The 22,607-nt window shown below is 31.7% G+C and overlaps 6 protein-coding genes across 10 annotated transcripts in view; 2 read left to right on the top strand and 4 right to left on the bottom strand.

The window, feature by feature from the left end:
- The window catches only part of LOC108690491, a 15,681-nt gene extending 13,478 nt beyond the window's left edge, over positions 1-2,203 (bottom strand). The window contains exon 1 of the mRNA XM_018197799.1: positions 1,214-2,203. The gene's annotated coding sequence lies outside the window, so the exon portion shown is untranslated. The remainder of the gene's footprint in view (positions 1-1,213) is intronic.
- A 5,120-nt stretch (positions 2,204-7,323) lies between these two features.
- On the top strand, positions 7,324-14,264 carry LOC108690488 (trimethylguanosine synthase). 3 transcript variants are annotated; one of them, XM_018197795.1, is made up of 11 exons: positions 7,324-7,351; positions 7,867-8,140; positions 8,926-9,061; positions 9,176-9,473; positions 9,591-11,103; positions 11,292-11,535; positions 13,074-13,243; positions 13,328-13,356; positions 13,476-13,607; positions 13,671-13,969; positions 14,094-14,264. In XM_018197795.1, the coding sequence occupies exons 2-11, from the start codon at positions 8,034-8,036 to the stop codon at positions 14,199-14,201; spliced, it is 3,036 nt and encodes a 1,011-aa protein (XP_018053284.1). In that variant the 5' UTR covers positions 7,324-7,351; positions 7,867-8,033; the 3' UTR covers positions 14,202-14,264. The 3 variants fall into 3 exon arrangements, with proteins under 3 accessions (XP_018053284.1, XP_018053285.1, XP_018053283.1); XM_018197796.1 differs by having other exon boundaries at positions 9,714-11,103; positions 13,074-13,356; XM_018197794.1 differs by having other exon boundaries at positions 7,325-7,351; positions 13,074-13,356.
- Positions 14,265-15,073: 809 nt separating this feature from the next.
- LOC108690523 (zinc finger protein 846-like) lies at positions 15,074-18,089 on the bottom strand. 2 transcript variants are annotated; one of them, XM_018197858.1, is made up of 8 exons: positions 18,071-18,089; positions 17,151-17,793; positions 16,925-17,029; positions 16,645-16,850; positions 16,390-16,565; positions 15,862-16,314; positions 15,595-15,801; positions 15,074-15,495 (listed from the first exon to the last, which is right to left on the bottom strand). In XM_018197858.1, exons 2-8 carry the CDS (start codon positions 17,715-17,717, stop codon positions 15,074-15,076), a joined length of 2,136 nt encoding a protein of 711 aa, XP_018053347.1. In that variant the 5' UTR covers positions 17,718-17,793; positions 18,071-18,089. The 2 variants fall into 2 exon arrangements, with proteins under 2 accessions (XP_018053347.1, XP_018053346.1); XM_018197857.1 differs by lacking the exon at positions 18,071-18,089 and having other exon boundaries at positions 17,151-17,817.
- Positions 18,090-18,927: 838 nt separating this feature from the next.
- LOC108690520 (leukocyte receptor cluster member 1 homolog) lies at positions 18,928-20,309 on the bottom strand. The gene is made up of 3 exons (XM_018197854.1): positions 20,184-20,309; positions 20,025-20,124; positions 18,928-19,900 (listed from the first exon to the last, which is right to left on the bottom strand). Exons 1-3 carry the CDS (start codon positions 20,204-20,206, stop codon positions 19,112-19,114), a joined length of 912 nt encoding a protein of 303 aa, XP_018053343.1. The 5' UTR covers positions 20,207-20,309; the 3' UTR covers positions 18,928-19,111.
- A 125-nt stretch (positions 20,310-20,434) lies between these two features.
- LOC108690526 (small nuclear ribonucleoprotein F) lies at positions 20,435-21,344 on the top strand. 2 transcript variants are annotated; one of them, XM_018197862.1, is made up of 2 exons: positions 20,435-20,522; positions 20,959-21,338. In XM_018197862.1, the coding sequence occupies exon 2, from the start codon at positions 20,976-20,978 to the stop codon at positions 21,240-21,242; it is 267 nt and encodes an 88-aa protein (XP_018053351.1). In that variant the 5' UTR covers positions 20,435-20,522; positions 20,959-20,975; the 3' UTR covers positions 21,243-21,338. The 2 variants fall into 2 exon arrangements, with proteins under 2 accessions (XP_018053351.1, XP_018053350.1); XM_018197861.1 differs by lacking the exon at positions 20,435-20,522 and adding an exon at positions 20,549-20,620 and having other exon boundaries at positions 20,959-21,344.
- Positions 21,316-21,879, bottom strand: LOC108690528 (chromosome transmission fidelity protein 8 homolog). Its single transcript, XM_018197863.1, has 2 exons — positions 21,824-21,879; positions 21,316-21,725 (listed from the first exon to the last, which is right to left on the bottom strand). The coding sequence occupies exons 1-2, from the start codon at positions 21,841-21,843 to the stop codon at positions 21,389-21,391; spliced, it is 357 nt and encodes a 118-aa protein (XP_018053352.1). The 5' UTR covers positions 21,844-21,879; the 3' UTR covers positions 21,316-21,388.
- Positions 21,880-22,607: the final 728 nt, after the last annotated feature.

Below are 22,607 nucleotides of genomic sequence, written 5' to 3'. Positions count from 1 at the left end.
AAATCCTTGAGTAGGAATCTTCTCTACACAGATTACTTTAAAAGCTTCGGAATTTGGTTGCTGAAAGCAATAATATTTTTGTCGAATATAGTCCTCTTTACTCATTTGTGTTAAACTTATTTTTAATTTAGTTTTTTTTTAATTTTTAAGATTTGACCATTACTGACATAGATAGAATTCTATTTCAACATAAGGGATTAATTAAGCCTTAAAGTAATAGACGTAAATAGAATAATAGAAAATTGCATTCGTACCAAAGAGATTATTATGATATTTATCGAGATGAAAATAAATGATCGCGCTATCGCCACATCTGACATTGTGTCAAAATTTTCCACAAGAGTGTAACATCACGATTGTTAACTGTTCCTCAGTAAATATGAGAAAAATGGGAAATATAAGTGTTCGTGATGTATCAAAAAATCATATTCTACAAAGAAAAGTATAGTACGGTAAAAATAACAACTACAGAAATTTAAGTAGAAGTAGTATACATAGTTAAATAAATTAATGTATATAATTAAAAATAAACTATTTATTAAGTACAATAATTATAAGATGATTTATTCTATATATAAAACTTGTGTAGCTGTCACTTTTATTTTGCTACTACTATGTCTTTTCCTCCGAGTATAAATATTCAAGCAAAAATAAACTTTAACCTCGCACGACATCTGAAATCTTCTCGTGCGATTATGTCAAATGTCACTGGAAACGTGATTGTGTCGAGTATTCAAATGAAACAAATCTAACTATAATGTATTCACTATAAGTGATAAGTCATCGAACATATTTATTTTTAACATTTAATATGCAAAGAGACGATACCATTTAAGAATGTTGAAGAATACATAGAATAATAAAAAATATAAGGATAAAGTCGATTATAGGCGGATTCTACAAAAAGTACTCTAAGCTTCTCCAAAATAATGATAAGATAATTGATAAATTTCTCTTATAAAAATATTTCTTATAAAATTACAAGATTTTTCCTCTTTTATTAAATAATATAATTATAGTATAACAAATATGTGAGAAATTGACATTTTTTTACTGAGAAAGAAATTGTATGGTATTATTTTTAGCCCTCTTTTTATGAATTCTCATCCATTCTTCTCAGAAAGCAAGACGAAGGAGGAACCTAAGCTAGATCCGCCTACAATTCCGACACTGCACTGCAATGACAACTTTAGAATTGTATCGATATACATACCTAATGTAATGTTTTTCAAATGTTCCCGTTTATTCCTCTTCCTCTCGATACACTTCCGTATCAAATCCCCAATTTTCTAATTTTTCGCACCGTCGCTTCTATAGACACATGTCAGTCCGCTGTGACAGCACGCGTCATCGCCACCCGCCTTTACTCAACACAAAAAGCACACATCGACGCACGTTCTTCATCCACGCACTGTATGTTGTCAAACAGTACGCGATCGTCCTCGTTGTGATAACGTCGGGATTACACCAAACCGATATTTATATAATCCATTCGTGTCGAAAATATCTTCCGGCAGGGAAAAAACGTGATCCATCGGATCGGAAAGAATCACAACAGGATATCGCCCTTTGCGCGGATCACAGCTGACAATGTGTGTTTCTTCAATATCTCAGGAAAAAACACTGCGCGCGTGTTGCTCCTTTCGGAGCATGCTGATGATGCTGAAGAATCACACCAATCGCTCGGAATTACGTCGCACGACTTTTTGACGATTTTTCCGTTCAACCAAACAAAAAGAGATGGACGAAGGTATGAACGGACAAACAGACGGACAAATGGACGGGAGGAAGCGCGGATTGATAGATCGAATTGCGAGAACGAAGAAGAAGAGAACGATATCGTAGCTGGCTGGCTGGCTGGACCGCCGGCCGGCTCGGGGCGTGCGCTCGTATAGCACGTGGCCGCGAGACTGAATATCCCTACCTTAGGCACCTTCTTCAATCCGTTTGTCCGCTTTGTCCTTATCTCACCTAGCCAGCCGAGAAAGACTACCGCAGCCTTCTCGCGAGTATATGCTCCACCATCTTTCTCGCTCCTCATCAGCCGATCTCACTCGCGCCTCCGTCCTTCCCACTGTCACGCTCTCGCTCTTTCTATCTATCTATCTCTTCTGATCTTCCCCCATCTCGTTTTCCTTCTCCCTCTCGATCCGCCTTGCCGCAGCATCCGTCTCCGCACCGCACCGCGCTGCGCCGCGTTGGAGGTAACACAGTCCAGCTGCTTCCCTCTCGCTCGTTCGCGCGCTCATTCCTCTCCGTCATTCCAGCTGTTCGTTTCGTACTTTGTCCCTCACCGTCTATCCGCCTTACATTCATCTCTCTTCCTCACCATCCAGTTACAACCTGCTTCTCTCGCGAGCAGCCGCGATTCTCCCGCGACCGAAGAGACGACACACGTATGCGCGCTCCCTCTCTCCTGCTCCCATACAACAGCCCTCCTTCTCATCCAGCGGTATTTTATGCAGATCCGCAGCATGGAATTTCATTCCGTTCTACAATGCCGCGATTCTTTCGAAAAATCACGAGATCATCCATTTGGATTTGAATTTGCATTCGCGAAAAACATTGATTTCTTTTCCTCGTCTATTATCGCGAATGAGAAAAAAAGAAGTATCAATTAAATAATGATAAATAGAAGATTAGAATTCTCCCTATTACGTTACATCGCTCTGATAGCATAATCTTAAAATAGTCGAATAATTGATACCAGTCATCGAAAATGAAGTAAATTGAAAAGAATTTGTGATGTTATATTTACATCTTAATGTTTTAATATTATCAAATTGATATATTCTCCGAGGAGGATACATTCTCCTGTGAGTTGGAAGATTTTCAGTAATAATTTTAGATATCTGCTAAAATTCTATTAATCTCTTATAATAGTGATATAATAAGTAGATATATGAGGAAAAAGATTATAATCATGATTCACGGTATATAATCTTGTATATACTCTTTCAAACATATAATGCATAATACATATAATCTTTCTCCGAAATAATAGTAATAAATTTTTAAGTAACACAAGCAAAGTTTTGCTTTAATACAAAAACGCTCTCAAAATAACATTAAAAAAATGTAATTAAATTTTTATTTCAGCACATACTCCATATTCTTTGTCCATTAGTCTTAAATTTTCTTAAATTGAATCACAATGATTCTAAGATTATATTTATCATGATACAAAATTAACTTTACTGGATCAAATTCATCTCATCTTTTTTTAATATTCGAAAAATTTCATCAATGATCTTAATCTTATCACTGATTGAAACAATTAAGAATATTACAAACTCAAAAAAATTTTTTTTATGTTTTGTATATTGTCAGTAAAATAATCTAACATAGCTTTCGGGAATCAAGTCACCGATGAATTAGATTCAAGAATTGCATTAACGCAGTAAAACGCATCAATGCAATTTCCATATATGGCGTGGATGCAATATTTAATAGTGATTTGTATAACTATAACAGTCAATCACCTCGTAAATGTAATCGAGAATAGCACTATCGTACCACATCGTAGTATCGAAGCTTGCTTTATTATCTATGTATTTTTTTTCGCACTGTACGAACTGGCTATAATTCAGATACGACTCTAGATAAACATGGTGAGATCAAATCACGATTTCACAGTACAACTTGAATCTGTAAATGTTCGCGCTGTATGATCGCAAGAATTATGAGACTTATTGTTCTGATAAATTCAATATTCTATTAATTCTAAATTTTGAAAATCAAACAAATGAAGCTTCTTAAAAATATGTATGAGTGTAATTACCTGTTGTAGTTCGAAGCAATCTGCCGAATCTGTTACGAACACTGTTCAATCTGTAGTATCAAATTTATCTATTGTTTTAGTATAAAATAATGATATATAGTATAAAATAATGATATAGAGAAGCAGTGGCGACTTAAATTAGATTAAATTTGGTACTATAGATTTAATAGTGAATAATTATATTTTTTTCCGATGCAACATATATTGACATATTTTGTGAATTATTGCATGAAATAATAAAATATTTAATCTTCATGTTATAATAATTAATATAATTATTTTTTAACCTGAATACTGGAAGGAAATGAGTATTTGATAATAAATTCACCTGCATTATTTTAAAAACGTAAAATCATAGTGTAAATATTCGGACCGATAAAATGTTCATTAAGTATTCCATTAAAAATATATTGTATATAACATTTAATTAGGATTTTGCACATATCACATATTTATATTTATATTATTATATTATTATTAAAGAATTCGAAATCTGGATCCTTCATTACGAGTTGAAATAATAATGAGTACAAGATACGCTCTTGCTCCGGTGATTTTAATGCCTGATTGTGTCAGTGATTTCAATATGCACATATAAGACGAATCGCTCACTTATGGAAATATCTTTTGCTGTCTTCTAGAAATGAATATGATTTTTTTCATTATAGAAATTGGACTGGCGCACTTATATGTAATAAATATTAAATATATTTAATATTTTTCTGATTGGTCAATTCTCCAAATATTTGATTAAATAATTGAAAGGATATTGATTTTATAATAATAATTAATTACTATTTGAAAAAATTATTACAACTTTTCATAATAATAGCTTGTTATTCATTTTTTGTTTGTTATTTAAGTTTTGCCTCACTATTCTATTCAAAGCATTCGATTTCGTATCGATCGTGAAATTCGTACAATAATGATCGCCTGAATCGATATGACTCATCGATCTGCAAAAGAAACCAACAGAAAAGTTATTCGCGAGATACGCAAATATCCGTTCCATTGTCGTGTCAGTCGCATCGCAATTCTCGATCTTCGCAACGCAATCGATTTCCTTGTTCATTTCGCCTTAAGTCGAAACAAATCACATGCCATTTTCTATCGCCGTCGTCGCATGGAATAATGTTGGAGAGGACCCCGTTACGAAGTAGGAGGTACCCGATCAGCGACCAATAGTAAGAGCCGCCACCCACGAAGTAATAAAAATTAATTTATCACACAGATCGCCGCCTACGCCATTGCTCCGTTCACGTATACGAGACTCCGCAGCATCCCGCAGATAGCGCCACTTGTCAGGTTACCTTTTCATACTCTGCATCCTCTTCTCACAGACTTTAAATTAAACATTTGACATTATTGCGCACAAATTTGCATTAGAAAAGTATTTGATCTCGAACAAAAATTAATTTAATTTATTATATAAAAATATTATTTATAATGATAATAATTATTAATAATATTTTTAAACGCTATACCTCTAATTATTAATTTTAATTAAAAAATTAAAGAATATATATTATAATCGTGTTATGTGTTTTATTTACGTACTTTATAAATATTGTATATTACTTCAAAAATTTAAGATTAAGAATTAAATAAAATTTAAAAATGTATAGCCATTATTCTAACCTTTTGCAATTTTATATCAAGTTGAATTTAATTCAATGACTTGATAGTTTTGTGTATAGCTTTCTAAACATTCGAATTAGTGTATGATAATAAGCAAAGTATATTTGTAGAATTTTCATAAATCGTTCTAAATAGTAATGAAAAATTCTTTATTTTATATTAAATCTATCAATTATATTAAATAGAGAATAAAACATTTCACTTGTTATTCGCTTGATTTTTAAAAGCAATTTGAGTTGAATAGGATTAATTAAAGCAGAGTGAAAATTATAGTCCTAGATGGCAGCAGGTTCCAGTAAAGACTTTGAATGCATAACGTTTATTCATTTCTTGTTGAGATTGCTTTTGTGTCTTAATCAATATTTTAAGACTTTCACTTATTACACAATATATAAATATTACGAAATATAAACAACACATTTGTTAAATATTTTCAAATTGTGCATACATATAGGATGTCACGTAAGTTTTTGCCAACCGTTTTTGTGTAGATAGAGCATTAAAACTTGAATTAAAGTCCTTTATCATTTTGAAATTTTCACAATAGTTAACAAGATATTAATTATTAAAAATTGCCGAATATCAGTCTTCAATAATTATTTACTGAAATACTATCAACTTTACAGAAAAACTGCAAGAGACAAAAATCATTTTTTTTCCTCATAGAATTCTAAAAATTTTTTCTAAGAATTTTTTTTCTTAACATTTTAGTATTGCATTTTCTTATTTTTTCCAACATGAGAAAATATGTTATTAAAAAATTCTGAAAAAATTCTGAAAAAATTCTTAGAACTTTATGAGAAAAAAATAAAAACAATTTTGTCTCTTGCTGTTTTTCTGTAAATTGATAGTATTTGAGTAAAAAATGATTAAAAATATTTAGCGACTTTAGTAATTAATATCTCATTAATTATCGCGAAAATTGCAAAATGGTAGAAGACTTTTCGACTCAGTTTAGTTCACTCTATCTACTCAAAAGCGATTGAGCACTTACGAAACTCCCTGTATGTATATTGTCAACGACAAATGCGATTGGCTAATTCCATTGGATTAAAGTTAATCGAAGTGGCCTTAAATATCTAAAAATCGATTCTGTTCTGATCTTGAAACGAGGTGAAAATTATAAAAATGAGCAAATTTACTAGAATACTAATAATTTTATTGATCAACATCTAGTAAATTTGTTTACTTTTGTAATTTTTACCTTGTTTGAAAACAGAATCGACCCCCTGAATATATTCAGATATTTTTGTTGATATTTTTGTTCAATATTGTCTTCTAACAAACAACTCGATGCAACACAGTGATCTATAATATGCACCAGAGTGCACATTGAATTTGTCCAATCAAATTCGCTATACATACATACATGGCTATATTCAGATTCCCACTCGAGTGTCATCCAGGATCGATTGTATATCTTGAAATAAGGTGAAAATTACAAAAGTGAACAAATTCACTAGAATATTCATAATTTCATTGGTCAATACCTAGTAATCATTGCTCACTTTTGTAATTTTCACTTCATTTCAAAATACACAATCGATCCTTAAGGGATCAATTCTGTATCTTGAAACGAGGTGAAAATTACAAAAATGAACAAATATTTACTAGATGTTGATCAATGAAATTATCAATATTCTAATAAATTCGTTCACGTTTTATAATTTTCATTTCGTTTCAAGATGCAGTAATCGATCCCCGGTATCGATCACTTCATTCTTGTTATTTATCGAATATAAAACGGCGAACACAGATTCTTACATAACGTATAACACATAAAACATAAGAAATTCAACCAATCAGAGTTCTTTATGTCATAGAAAGGAAGGAAACGGAGGACTTTGATTTATTTTCTTACGTGTTATGCATTATGCAAGAGTCTGTGTTCCCCACTGTAAATAAGGATGACATAACACTGCGGAGAACAGGGTAGGAATCCGAACACATGATGTGCCTTCCAACAAACAACACAAATGACACAGTGGCTGTGGTCAAAGTTTTGCAACAAATGCTTTGAAGCATTTGATGCAATTAGAAGAAAGAATATTATAAATTGACTAATTAAAAAACGCTTCAAAACGTTTGCAACATCGCGTTGACTGCACCCGGTGTGACACAATGGATCATTACATCCTTGTTGTTTGCCAATGTTAACAAAGATAACATAATAACTGTGTCGCGCTATATCGTTTCTTCGAAAGCACACTATATGAACTGATTTTTAAACTGCCTTCGGAAACATCACGCGGATCTCACCGTGTATCTTCTTATCCTTATTTAACATTGGATGAACAACGCAAGGATAAAACGATACATGGAAGCATTCGGGTGATATTTTCGAACGCAGCCTTAGTAATGTTAAGTACATTTTGAGCACGCGCAATCGCGAGTTGTGAGTTCTCTCGTAACGTATATTTGTACGAACATACTTCAACTTTGGTAAGCCTGGATGAGCCTATCAGGACGGATCAACTTCCTCACGATGCTACATCGTCAAGCAGACTGGCGGATTGTTTTTATGCGACGGCGGTCCTGAAATTTGGGCGTGAGGTATGTTGCATTTGTGACGATCGACGATAACGTGGTAGACAGAGAGGACCCCATCTTCAGGATGTGCGACAATTTTTGGGAGCCACTAGCCGAGATCTACATCGCGGATCGCGAGGCCTCCCATCCTGATGATTATATTTACTGTCTTTGTAGCAGAGTATTTATCCGGTAAGCCCACTAGGTTGAGTGCACCATTGCATCTCTCTTTCATCCAAAACATCTTGGAAATGAAATATCTCATGCCGCATTTGTTAGGCATGCGAAACGTTATAAAGAATTTAACGTGTTTATTGATCAGCGTTGGTGTGAAGCATGATTTAACCTTGCCAACCTTTAACCCTACCATCGCGAGTGGCACGCAATGAATTTCGCGAATTAAATTTATCGTGCTACTCGAAAAACAATTCTTAATTAAAAAATGGTAGCGTTAATCTTTTTAATGGAAAGAAAAAGATAGGAGTTTGAGGCCCGATTGCATCAACGTTACTTTGACTTTAAGCATAGTTTAAAACACCCCTCTCTCTCTCTCTCTCTCTCTCTCTCTCTCTCTCTCTCTCTCGGCTTTAAGTTGCAATGTTACTTTAACTTTAAGCAAGGTTTAAAACTCTGTTTCTGTCTCTTTTTTCTTTAAAATGAGAGAGAGTTTTAAGCTTCGCTTAAAATTAAAATAACGTTAATGCAATCAGGCCTGAAAGAAATAGTTTAGAAGCAGACTTACTCTTGCTAATCATTTGTATTAATTTATAATTTTTGTGAATAAAAAGATAACATTATTTTTTGACAATGAAGAAATTCATTGAATTACATATAAAAAAGAAAGAGAAAGCTAATAAAAACTTAAGTAAAATAAAGTTTTTGTAATTCTTTTGTAATTCTATATCTAGAGTTAGTTCTATTAATGTCATTTAGAACTATCATGAATTTTATGTTCCTATCGTCGTTATTTTTTGTAGGAATCCTGAAGTTTATACTGTCTTAGCTTCAGAAGATGCCAGTGAAGGAGAAGATGCAGATGGGGATTATGTGGGAGAGATGCTAGATCTTTGTAAAGGATCTGGAGTAGAAACACAATCTCTTGAAAAGCATGATGTATGACATTCATTTATTTGTGATGATTTATTGATGAAGTATAGTTAATTGAAGTATAGTTAGTTTTTATTATTTTTACAGCATTAACTTGTTCGTTTGTTCTTTTTGATATAGGAAGAGCCAGTAAGCTGTTATTGCAGTGCTTCTCATACAGATAACAATTATTCTACGGACGAACATGACTCTGTACGCGATTCGGCTCATTGGCCCACTGCACATTCCTTGACCCAGAAATTAGGTCTGCATCAGTCTGATTCTGGTGCAGACTTATCTGAATATCATGATCAGCATGAAGCAAAAAGTATACAAAATCTTGTAGCATCTTATGGAAAAACTTTCCAAACTATAGAAACTGAAGTTGAAAATAATGATGAAAATGTGGATATGTTGACTGAGTATGAACATGTATTAGGTAATTGCGTTGTTAAAAATCTCAGATATCGTTTATAATTGTAATTTATTTAAAATTAAAATAAATATGTAATATTAATACTGTTGATAATGTTGATTTAACATTTTCTTGTGTCAGGTGATAAGGAATCAATGGTACAAAATTTATCAGATAGTACCACTATATTAAATACAAAAGGACACAACAAAGATCTCATTATACAATATGATTGTAACTCTTACGCTTATCCCTATTCTGCAGATTATGGCAGTAATAAGAATGCAATGGATGTAGCATGGGACAAGTTTTGGGCTAAACATGGAGAGCAATTAATTTGGGCATCCTGGATCGAAAAATACGCTGATTATATCAATCCTGAGTATTTTCAAAATAATGCACGCACAACAGAAGACGAAAAGTCGCAGGATGCAGAGATTAATGAAGTAGCCATAGAAAGATATTATGAGCAAAATACATGTTTCCCATCACAAGCGCATAAAAATTGCGAACTTGTACGTTCTAACTTTGCAGGAATTTTCAATAAGAGTTATTCGAGCGACAGCGAATTAAAACCAGCAGCCATATCTTCTTCGAATACTAGCTTTTCATTTGAACAAGTAAGTAGGCAAGAAGTTCATGACAAAGATGCAGATGAAAATAGGAAAAAAATCCTCAATTTCGAGATATCACCGGAAGATGGCGATGGTTGGAATCCGTTAAGCCCACTTAGTATAGAAGAAAATTATAATCATCATTCTAATGCAGAAGATGAAAGGTTACTAATGAGATGTGACTCCGTTAATGGCTCAATAACGAAAACGAACGCAACTTCCGATTCCATGACTAACGTTACTAAAATGACGTTAACTAGTTCCAGTTGTGATTCCAATTCCGTTCATTCGTCTAGTCTCGTTACTTCCGTTACAAGTTCCATAGAAAGCAGCATGACTAGTAGTTCCGATCAAGAAAACGAATTTTCAGTGGAAGACAACGACAAACATTGGCAGCATTTATGGAAGGAGAATTTTGAGACGCAATATCAAAAACAGTACGAATTGTTCATAGCTAATTATAAAAAAGAGCACAACATAGACTATAATCAATTAGATTTTAACACATTGAATGAGCCATGTGGTAATTCATTGAATGAACAATGTGATAATTCGTTCTTACTTCGACAAGACGAGATGGCGCTGCAATGTCAACAGGACAGACATAGCGAAGATCCTTTAGAGATTCACACCCACGTGAATAAAAAAAACGAGAACACGGATACTGTACAAACTTACTTACTTACACCAAATAAAGTAAGTGTCGGAAATAAAAACTCGCGAAAGGGCAGCAGCGTATCAGTGAATTCAAAATCCAAGAGCACAGAGAAACATAGAACACAAAGACTGATTATGGATTCAGTGGGTGTGCTTATGAAGAATTTAACAATAAGGGTAGAAGAGAATAAGTCGACTGATGTTGTTGAGGAAGAAGAAATGCATGAAAAATCACAACAGATTCATACTCAAGATTCGATAATTACTGAAAGCAAAATGGAAATAATTGATTCCAATAGTGATTTTAACAATAGTCGTCAACAAAAGTCTTCTGATGGAGGAGATGAATTTTACGAAGAGGTTCAAGAAATTTATAGACAAAGGTAAACAGTGTAATAGTAATAATGATATAGTAATACATTGATATATATTATAGTATAACAACAATACATGCTTGTGTGGCGTCACATTAGATTAGATGTGACTAGTTATTTTCTGTTATATAGCAATCAAAATTAAATAAATATAAGTATAGTAGAATATATAAAATTTATTTTTCTTTTTTATTTAGTTACAAAGCTGATTGTAATGATAATGAAGATGGTTTAGAAACTGTGAAAAAAGCCTTTTCATTAATGGGTTATGCCAATTTAATCGAGAATGAAAGCCAAAGAAAATTGCAAGGCGAAGTTGTTTATCGGAAACGTAATATTAGACGGCAAAGTTTCCAATTAATGGCGGAATTAAAACGGTTAAAAACTAAATATAAATGTACTCTTGATGATGCAGAAACACTCGTCAGATATACAAATAAGGTAAAATTTTTTCCTTAATATATTTGGTAGATTTACATATTTTTATGTAAAATAAGTTTTTAATTTTTTGTTATATATTTTTCAATATTATTTAAATTTCTAATTATACTACTGCATGTATATTGAAGCAAAAAGAGAGATGACATGCCCTATAATATTATAAATATTCAATTCAATTTTATATTCAAATATCTATGTTCTACATGATTAGATGTTACTGAAAGGAAGAGGAAAGAGAGAAAATATATATAAAATAACTAAAAAAACAAAATATATATTGCTATCTAAAAAAGTTCCTAGAAATATTCTTTCTTATTGGATACTATAAAGAATTCTAAATAGAAATTCTAAAAAGGATGGGAAAAGTATTAATGTATTCTTTGTAGCTGCACTGTTACAGTTTCTGTATTTAAAATAAAACGTATATAATCAATATTAATCAATATTAATCAATATTAATTCGAGAAAAAAGTAAAATGATTAACAATATAAAAAGTTTATTTGTATATAAAAGTATGAAGGAAGAGCTACCAAAAAATTATAGTTTATTTAATATTTCATATCAATGTGTCAGGATAAAGTATAAAATATCGTAAACTATTGATTTTTTTATATATTACTATATCTATTTATATTTATATCTACTTTAATAGTACTTTTATATGCAAAATAATTAGAACAATCATATTATGTATTTCATTAAAAAAAAAAATAAAGGCCACGTTGAAATCTTGGAGATACGTCTACCAAGAAAGGATCTGTGACTAAAGATGTCTCCCTCGAAACAAAATGAGTTCAACTTGAAACATTTTTTGGATGATAGGAGATAATGATAGGAGAGATAATTGTGTTCGCTCCAAATAGGATACGCTATACAATACATGTAACATCTATTATATTACAAAATCTTTCGCATTTTTCAAATTTTTCCCCTTCAAAGCCTATTTCATTTTCTTTGGATACCATAAATATATAATATAATGGCTCTGCGTTTGGCGGACTCAATAATTGAATGAGCGCTTGCTGTTATTGTATTTTTTTATCATCCAATTAGCATTGTAGATCTAGAAGAATCATCAATAGCAAGTGCTCACTCAATTATTGAATCCGCTAAACGCAGCCACTGTATCCTTTATCCTTATTCAATATTCGATGAATAAGAATAGTGATATATCACGCGTTTTAGACGGAATGTAACCTTTAAATGCAGAAAGTGCAACACAGTGCAGTTATAACAAGAAATAGAGGCTTATTTTTAGCTGAACTGCTTGAACTTTGTGCGCTGTTTAGCAAAAGAGCGAGATGAAAAAGTTTTAGTGCAGTTGAGTGCAACGATAAACAACACGTTTATTGTAAATTGTTGTGTTTCAAGTTTCAACATGAAACGTGTACATGTGTTGACGACGTGTGAATGTGAACCAGTAGAGAAACGAAAAAAGAAAAGAGAAAAAAACGTAGGCCATGACATCACTCTCGTCTCGTCTTTCGATCGTCAAATTTTTTATACTGTTTTTTATACTGTTTTTTTTAAATTATAGACAAACAAGTATTTGTCTTGTGATCCAGCATCAATACCAGCAGAAATCGATGTGCAATCTAATGATAAAGGTTCCTACACAAAGGTACAATCTGCTCTTACGTCGAGTTCGGATGATGAAGATAGCATAAAGATGATGCAAAGGAAAAAAAGAAGGAAGCAGTTCAAAAGGTTAAATAAAATCATTCCGAGAGAGATAGCCAATGATTATAGGTTAAGGAAATATTACTTCAAACGATTTGGTCTCTTCAGCAGATATGAAGATGGAATTAAGTTAGATCGAGGTATGTATCTCTGTGTATGTTTTTTAAAATGATAGATTTATTTATATACATATAATATAATGCAACATATATATATATATATATATATATACACACATACAATGATAATCTTTTTTTAGAGAGTTGGTTTTCTGTAACACCAGAGGAAATAGCAAAGGATATAGCAGAAAGATGTAGATGCGATACTATTATTGATGCATTTTGTGGTGCAGGCAGCAATGCCATTCAGTTTGCATTTACATGTGAAAGAGGTATATTTATCTATATAAAACTTTATGTTAAACAAAAATATATTTACTGATTGTATTTTACAGTAATTGCCATAGACATCGATCCTAATAAAATTAAGATCGCTCGGCATAATGCAGGAATTTATGGTGTAGATGATAGGATAGAATTTATTATTGGAGATTTCCTGCAATTAGCACCACAGTTGGTTGCAGATGTCGTGTTTTTGAGTCCGCCATGGGGCGGTCCTGATTATATAAAGAGAAAAGTATTTGATCTCGAAAGTATTATGCCTCCCATTGGTGGAAGAAGTATATTCGAAGCAGCAAGAAGAATCACTCAACATGTGGCCTATTATCTTCCTAGAAATTCAGACCCTCTGCAGGTAAACAATATGTTTGTAATAATGTAATAATTAAATAATTGAAATTGTGTAATTATGTAATTGAAATTACGATTTATTATGTAATGATATTTGTGTGTCTAAAAACAGATGTGTATAATTACAGATTATAATGTTAACTGAAAAATATGACAAAGTGGAAATTCAACAAAACATGTTCAATGGGAAGTTTACTGCTTGTACAGCTTACTATGGTGAATTGGCCAAGACGTAATTTAAGTGATGAAATAAGAAATATTTTAGTTCACATTTTTTCAGTTATTTCGACTTGCTTATCAGAACCAAATCGATACATTTCTTTTCAGTTAAGAAAGTATTTTAATTCAACTCTGTGAGAACTGAAAATGTACTATATACTTGGAAGGATAATGTAATTTATATTTTACAACTTCCAAATTCTATTAACTTACATTTTTTATGTACGTTCTTCCATATATACATATATAATTTTAATTTTAATAAATATATCTCTAAGAAAGTACGATATATTTAAAATTTTTTATTACTTAAGAAACTTTCACGAAATTTTTAAATGAAACAATGTGAAAATTACTTAATTTTTAATTGTAATGGAGAAATGTATTTACAATGTGAAATGAAACAAAAAAAATCTGAATATGGAAAAATAAAGTTTTTGAAATAGCAGGAAAATAATGGATCTGAAATAATTTTAATATACCATACATTATCAGATTGTACAATAAGCTGTAATTGTACAATAAGTTGTAATTTGATTAATTGAGTAAGAATAATTAAAAATGGAGGTCATAAAAAATAGTAAAAACAAATTTTCGAAATTCTGTAACACAATTATTTATTTTTAATTTCATTTAAAAAAAATTATAGTTATTAAAAACATTCTCAAATTTAAATCAGAATTAATTCTATAATATACGTTTCCACACGTGGAAAAAATATCACATAAATTTCCATCAAGACATTAATCTTATTGCTTTTTTTTGAAAAAAAGTTTTATAACATTGACTAGCTTTTTTTACTTGTTATCATAATGTATAATATTGTGTCACTTGCTTAATTGGAGGACATTTCATTCGGCATTAATTACTATTTTACATATTGTAAATTTCATGAATCAATATCGATATTTGTTACATTTGTTTCTTCAATATCACTAGTTGCTATGTTCGTCTCTTCAATATCAATGGTTCTAATATCTCTTTCTTCAGGTTCTGCAGGTATCGTTATACCACCAGTGTCTATACTTTCTTCTTCTTCTCTAGGAATTTTTAAGAAGCAATGCATTGTTTCATCATCTTCTTGCTCAATAGAATCATTTTTGTTTAAACTTTCTCTTGTTGATAATGAACCTTGAAGATGTTTCGATGGTATTTGTATCGTGATGGTTTGAGAAGTACCATCAGCAGATGTTGAGGAAGACATCAAATTAGCTTCTAATGTATCTCCATCTTTCGAAAAGGCACCTAAACAGCTATAAACTAATTGCGCTGCCGCAATATTACCAGGAAAGACTTCAACATTCTCGTTATCTATATATAAAAAAAACAGTAAAGAAGTTTAAATAAAGATATCTATTAAATAAATATCTATTAAAGAATTGTAAGCAGTTTAACAAACTTTAATGTTACCTTTTTTTTGCACATTAGATTTTATTAAACCTTTTTCATGGTCACCTAAGTGCTGGATGTAACTTTCATTTTTAACCGTTTTAAAAGGACACAGATCGCATGTAAATAAGCCAGACAGCAAAGGATGCCTCGATTTTAAATGATTTTTATAACTACTGCTCTGTATCGCGCTATATGAGCAATGTGGACATTTATATGGTCGAAATCCTGTGGTGTAAAAAATTAAGTTACTCCATAATAATTAATTTTGGATGTAATATAACTCACCTGTGTGTTGCATAATATGCCGTCGTAAGGTATTATGATCTCCAGTTTTGTAATCACAAATCTCGCAGCTGAAAGGTTTATCTCCTGTATGTTGACGTAAATGCATTTGTAACATTGCCTTTCTGGCACTAGCATGACCGCAAACGTTACAAACGTATGGACGTAACTTGGAATGAACAGCTTGAATGTGATTCTTTAAACATTTTGAATTCGCATATGTTTTACCACACATGTCGCATGTCTTAGAAGTATACCATCGAGTTACTTCTAATGTTTTGCGATCTAAATGCATTATGCGATGATTACGTAACTGGCTAGCTTGTTTGAAACATTTCTCGCAATCGGGACATTTGTAATCACGAGTATCACTGTGTACCCTCATGTGCGTCAAGAGTTTTACCATGGTAGCACTTTTGTAGACTTTACAAATTTTACAGGTAAACAAGCCTATGTCTACATAAAAGAGAGTACGTAAAAATGTGAATTTTTAAAATTTTTTCTTATATTATTTATCTTATATTTACAAACCAATTTGGTGCTTCTTCCATAAATGCAAGTTACATTGGCGCCACTTCGTAAACTTCATATCTCGACATATGGTACATTTAAATGTTGTTGCAGTTTCAGATTCTGTATGGTAAAGAATATGTTGCTGCATAATTTCTTCCGAGGCGAATTTGTATTGGCAGCCCTGATAAGAACATCTTGCGAAAATGGCACGTTTAAATATAACAAATAAAAGATTTCTTCTACATAATACATATTTTTTGGAAAATTACATACTTGACATTTCTTTCCGCTGACTCTATCATTTTCCTATTACGCATATATTCTGAATTTAAGGTCTTCGAAATTTTTACTGGATCTTTTTCTGCTTTGTTGCTTTCGATATGTTGAGCCTCATGTTCAGTTACCAAGCTAGGATTCGTTAGGTCTGTCAAATTTTCTTTTCCAGCCTCATCACTCGCAATGTCTGTTAATTGATGATCCTAGAAGAAATTTCTATCACATCGTCCAGATAAAAGTAGCCTACCTTTTAAAAATTAAAATTTAGGATGATTACATTAATCATGTGTTCTTTACAATCCTCAAAAGAATGGAAGCAGTTGGAACACTCCGCACACATATAAACTATTTTTACTTCATCCATTTTAGATTCTTCCTTTGGCTATATATAATAATAAAAGTAAGCCAATTTTTATATTGCATTATAACCTTCTGCTAAGCAAAATACAGTTACTTTGATTAAAATTGTGTGAACTACAGTTGACGTCTAGAGATCTACTTACTGTAATATCTATAGTAGAATTTAAATGTAGTTTCTGAATGTGATCTAATAATTGCATCTTGTCCTGAGACAGATAAGTACACATCTTGCATTTAAAAGCAGTCACAACTTCTAAGAAATTATCGACGTTAACGTTGTCATCTTGCCTAACGAGATCTTTCACTGCTTCCTCTGTAGCGACTTCGTATTGCTCCTCAGATTGTCTGTATGGACTTTCGATTACTATATTCTCATTCTTGATATAATTATTTTCGTTATTTTCCATATTCTTTGACATCAAGAGTGCCTTTTCATTGTAACTCGTTTGTTCTATAGATTGCAGATTGGTACCCACCTCTTCAATTACTCCATTTTTAATTGCATATACCTGTCCATTCAAACACACTAATGAAATCGGTTCTTCTCCACTGTCCAATTCACTTCCCTTAGCAATATCAACTGTAGTTTGTTCTTCACTCACTGCTGAATTCTTCATAATGTCTGTCGATGATGGTGCAAGTTTATAAATGTATCTTGTACCATTTATGTCATAGCTTAAGTAGGATATGTCATTCATTTCTTCACTCATTGCTGATGAAGAATCGTAGAATAATCTGATTAAGTGTCAACACAAACGTTCCAAGATGTTTACACAATTAACTTAACTAGAATGTTACTCGCAACACAATTTCAATCCATGAATCACTTCGGCTAAAATCTGTCGGTTAATATCCTTTTCTCTTGTTCTTAAAAAAAATTCTAATTTTATGTTACATCTTATATAAACTCTGTTATATAAATAGATTAATATTATGAGTTCCAATTTAGAGTTTAAACAGTCCTTATCGAGATGGTGAACGCGATAAATTCGGATTCGTTTCAATATTCGCTAATTATATCCATTGTAAAATACGCGTAAATGTTCATATATGTACATGCAACCTCAATACGGAATGATGAGGTTATCTCTGCGAACTCTAGACACTATTCGAGACACGCCTCCGTCTCCGCGGAGACAAATCGGGCACCACGCGCGATGAAGTTGAAGCGAAGAAAACGAGAAGATATATTCGCGAAGATATTCGAATTCTATTCGAATTCAAAATCGTGTCTCACTTAACACCTCGCACACGGCGTCTGGTTCGAGATTTTCGGCTACGGTGATTACGCTGGTGCGCGGGAACTGCGGGAAGTAACGAGAGAATCGCCGGTGAGGCGACGCGCGAAAACACGGATTTAGTGGCGCGAACCTCTCTCATTCTGCCTGGAGCGGAAGTTATCTTGTATCACTTTTTGCTGAGTTCAGATTCCCACTTGAGTCACCCAAGTATCACTCCATCCTTGTTGTTTATCGTATATAGACAGAGATGACATGATACTGAAGCACCTAGATGGGAATCTAAACACATCTTTACATATGATAGGGATAAGCAGGAGACCATAAGTTTGTTCTTTTCAGCTAAAGTTTTATTCTTGCTTCATCCTTCTTCCTTTTCTCTCCATGTTGAAGAGAAAAAAAGGAAAAATGAACCGTGAAAATTCTAAAAGAAAAGCCTAATGTTAACATACATAAGCATATTCAGGGTGTTTCTTTAATATTCGACAATTTGCAATCACAGATCTTCCTGTCATGGGTGCGTAAAAAAAAAATTATAGTTTATGTGATGTGAACTATAGATTTTCAGTACTGCAGTAAATTTGGAATACAATAATGTTTTGAATCCTCGATTGTGGAATGCGTTGAATTTCGAAGAATTATCGTAAAATTAAAAATATTGATATTTTAAAATTAAACATACATATATTAATCAACTTAAGCTTGTTTAATAACATTATGATTTTTGTATATACTGTACATTTTGAATAGTTCATACAATATTATATGTATATTTACTTTATGCATATATTATATGTATAATTATAGATACTACACAATTATAATTACAATTTCTCAGAATAAAAAAGATACAAAAATGATATATTTTAAGGACTTGCTGTATTTTGTCTAGAATGTTTGGGAGTTCTCTCTGCATTTTGTCTAGCAATTTCAGGAAAGAATTGCGAGTTATATTTTTGTTTTATAGCAGGTTTAGGAATTTCTGGTGTTACAACGGGCATTGGTTCACCCCTCACTTTGGCCAATAGTACTTCAGTTCTTAACTTTTCACTTTGTTCTCTGAGTAATCTCTCCGCTCTTAATTTTTCTATATTTGTATTACTCTGATTTCTATCCTCTTTTTTCTCTGAATGTTTATGTTTTTTCTTCTTATATTTTTTATCTTTATATCTTTTGTATGTACTGTGCCTTTCATCATTGGAATGAGAACTATCAGAATCATGTTTTCTTTTAATGCTCTCTGTTTTTACTTTTAAATGATCTTCAGATTTAGAATGCATAATTTTAAGATACTTCTTTATATCAATCATTGGATCGTTTAAGGTTTTCTTTTTTATTTCTATCTCTACGTCTTTCTCTGTATCCGTTAATCTCTTTGGTAATTCTTCGTACCAATTTTTTTTCCCAGTTGCTTCGTTGGTATCTTGTCCCAAATACGTCAAATATCCAATCTGTTTTTCATATTTCTCTTTCTCTTCCTTCTTTTCCTTCTCATGTTCTGCATTAGGTCTACTATAATCAATTTTTCCATCTTCAAGCTCAGCAAAAAAGTTGACATGTTCTAACTTCTTGTTAGTAGAACCTTCGATTGTTGACCGACCATCGTACGTGGATCTTGCTCGGTGTCTTAACAACTCTACTCTTGCTTCTGTTTCCTAATGAAAGATAAAAGAACTTGATAAAAATTAAGCCCATATCTAAAAACGTCAAAAAATAATTTTTGATAGTAAAATACGAGATCTACATAGTTGAAACTTTTAAAAACAATTTATCACGTACTGCTTTCTGAATTCGTTCTTTTTTAATCCTCTCTTCTTCTGCAGCTTTCGCTTCGTCTCTCCGTACACGAGCAATATTCTCCTTTGTTCGTACATGCCACCTGAATGAATCAAAACAATCAGTTTCAAGATATATATAAATTGAATGCATCTGTCTTACCTTTTCTTTGGTAAAATATTCATTGTCAACGAACTCAATATAATAATATAATATAACAGAATCAGATTGTCAAGCTAATTGCTCCAATTGCTTCGGATGATGCAATAGATGGAAATATAAACAAACTTTTACAATCGCATTAAAGATCTACGACAAGATCTCCCTGCGATTTTCTGATTGGATACAATTTCTGGACATGTAGATGATGTTTTATCTCTTGCAGTTGGTAGCTTGTGAAAGAACATATTGTTTGCACCGAATACATCGGACACATTTGCTGTAATCGAAATCGAGCACATTGTGCGCGAAGAATTTTTTTATTTACGTTTCTGTTAAGGAGTAAGTGTATATGTGTTTTTATATTTCTTGTTTGTGACATAATTTGTGTTTTTATTGAAATTTGTCACAAGTGCTATTACTTGATTCTTGCATATGATGTATGTGTTTACTTTGATCTAACCGATATAATAGAAGATACTATTCATGTTTAATTAAACATGAAAAGTCAAAGAAAATTAAAATTATTTACAATTATGTAAAGAAAATTGAAAAAATTGTGTAGTTTGAAACAGAGAAAGTATAAAAAGGTGTTATAACCTCAAAGTAAAGTTAAAGGCACTCATTGCTCATCATCAATCAATAGAAACCACTAAAAAAAAAGATACTATTCACGTATAAAATGATATTTTAATATGTTTCTGAAGGATTGTGTTACAAGTACTTTATTTTTATGAATAACAAAATAACATATATCTAATATATTTTTTAAATACAGATTACAGATTTTACATCATGGCTGCGACAATGCCAATAAATCCTAAGCCATTTCTAAATGGTTTGACAGGGAAACCGGTCATGGTGAAGTTAAAATGGGGCCACGAATATAAAGGTTACCTTGTCTCAGTTGACGGATACATGAATTTGCAGCTTGCAAATACTGAAGAACATATAGAGGGCAATTGTACTGGAAACCTTGGAGAAGTGCTAATCAGGTGTAATAATGTTATGTATATAAGAGGAGTAGAAGAATCAGATGAAGAGGGCGAGATGAAGGACTGAAATGATGAAAATCTAAAACTTTAATTTTTATTATAACCCCTTGTATTATTAAGGATTAATTTAATTCAACTAATAAAATAAAATCATTTTATTTCTTACAAAGTTGTATACATGTATGTAAATGCAAGTAGTATTTTGAACCTGTTTTAACATGATTTTGGTACATTGGTTACTATAGGCTTCGGTCTTGACTTAAACAAAAGTTTCTTTCTCACAATAGCTTTCACAAAGTACTCTGTTTTTGTCGTAGTTTCCTCTTCCATTGTTTCATCTCTCTTATCATGATGTTTCTCCAATACAAGCAGTGGCTTATCAAGTATTACTTCTTTTCCATATAACACGTGAATTCCGATAATTAATATAGGTACTCCAGTTTTCGTGAAATGAAGATCGCCAATTAATTGATCGCCTGGATTATCAATCGTTTCGAATTTTAAATCACCTTGGAGATCTATAATAGCCCAAGTTTCTATGTTTCCATCTCTAAAAAGAAACCACTAAAATTTATTTGATATTCAAAAAAAAATTTATTCGATTTTTATAAATAAAATGTTAGTGATGTAAAAGTAATTATGATTTACCTTTTGATCGGCACGATCATCTTTATTAGGTTAGGTACTAAAATGGCGCCAAAAATTACGTTCGTAAATCTGTTCTGTGGCTGTGTACACTTTTAGAGTGTACACTTTTAGAGTGTACACTTTTAGAACTTAAAGTGAGGTAGGATATATATTTGATATTTGTCGAAAGCGAGAAAGAGAGAGTTCTAGTACAGGAAACAGATTCTTCATGGAGAGGAACGTATTCCCTAGGAGCTAGTGAGAAGTTGCATTGAAAATCAGCGAATTCTGGAGCGTGGACTATGAGATTGCCTTCGACATTTTTGTGCATTTGAAAGTCAAATGAGAACGAAAACGTTGTAACTTTTTGCAATTTTTCTTAAATATACATATTCTTTTCCAGTTGTATTATTTTTCTGTATATTTTTGTATTTGTAACAAATCTATGAAAAAATATGATTATATAATTATAATTGACAATTAAATAATGATTTTGATTTGATTTTGTCGAATTCATAATAATATAATGATATAATAAAAATATAGAAGAAAGGCTCCTATTATGAGATACCGAGTACATTTTAGATAAATGCTAGAAGTCTATAAGCAGAAATTAAAAAAATAATAGGTCATTTTGAAGGAAATCTAATAAAAGGGAATTTAATAAACTTTAAGATAACGTTATATAAAATTTAATTCAAATTCCATTTTTTTTTAAATTAAAGAAAAAATGAGCAAATCGCAAAGTCAAAAAATTGTTTCTTATATGAGATGCCCCGAAAAATTGATAGTAAAACACAAAGTA

The sequence above is a fragment of the Atta colombica genome, unplaced genomic scaffold, assembly GCF_001594045.1.
Source record: "Atta colombica isolate Treedump-2 unplaced genomic scaffold, Acol1.0 scaffold33, whole genome shotgun sequence".
Taxonomy (NCBI): Eukaryota; Metazoa; Arthropoda; class Insecta; order Hymenoptera; family Formicidae; genus Atta; species Atta colombica.
The sequence above is the reverse complement of the archived record's forward strand: the minus strand, read 5'-3'. Positions and strand labels throughout refer to the sequence as shown.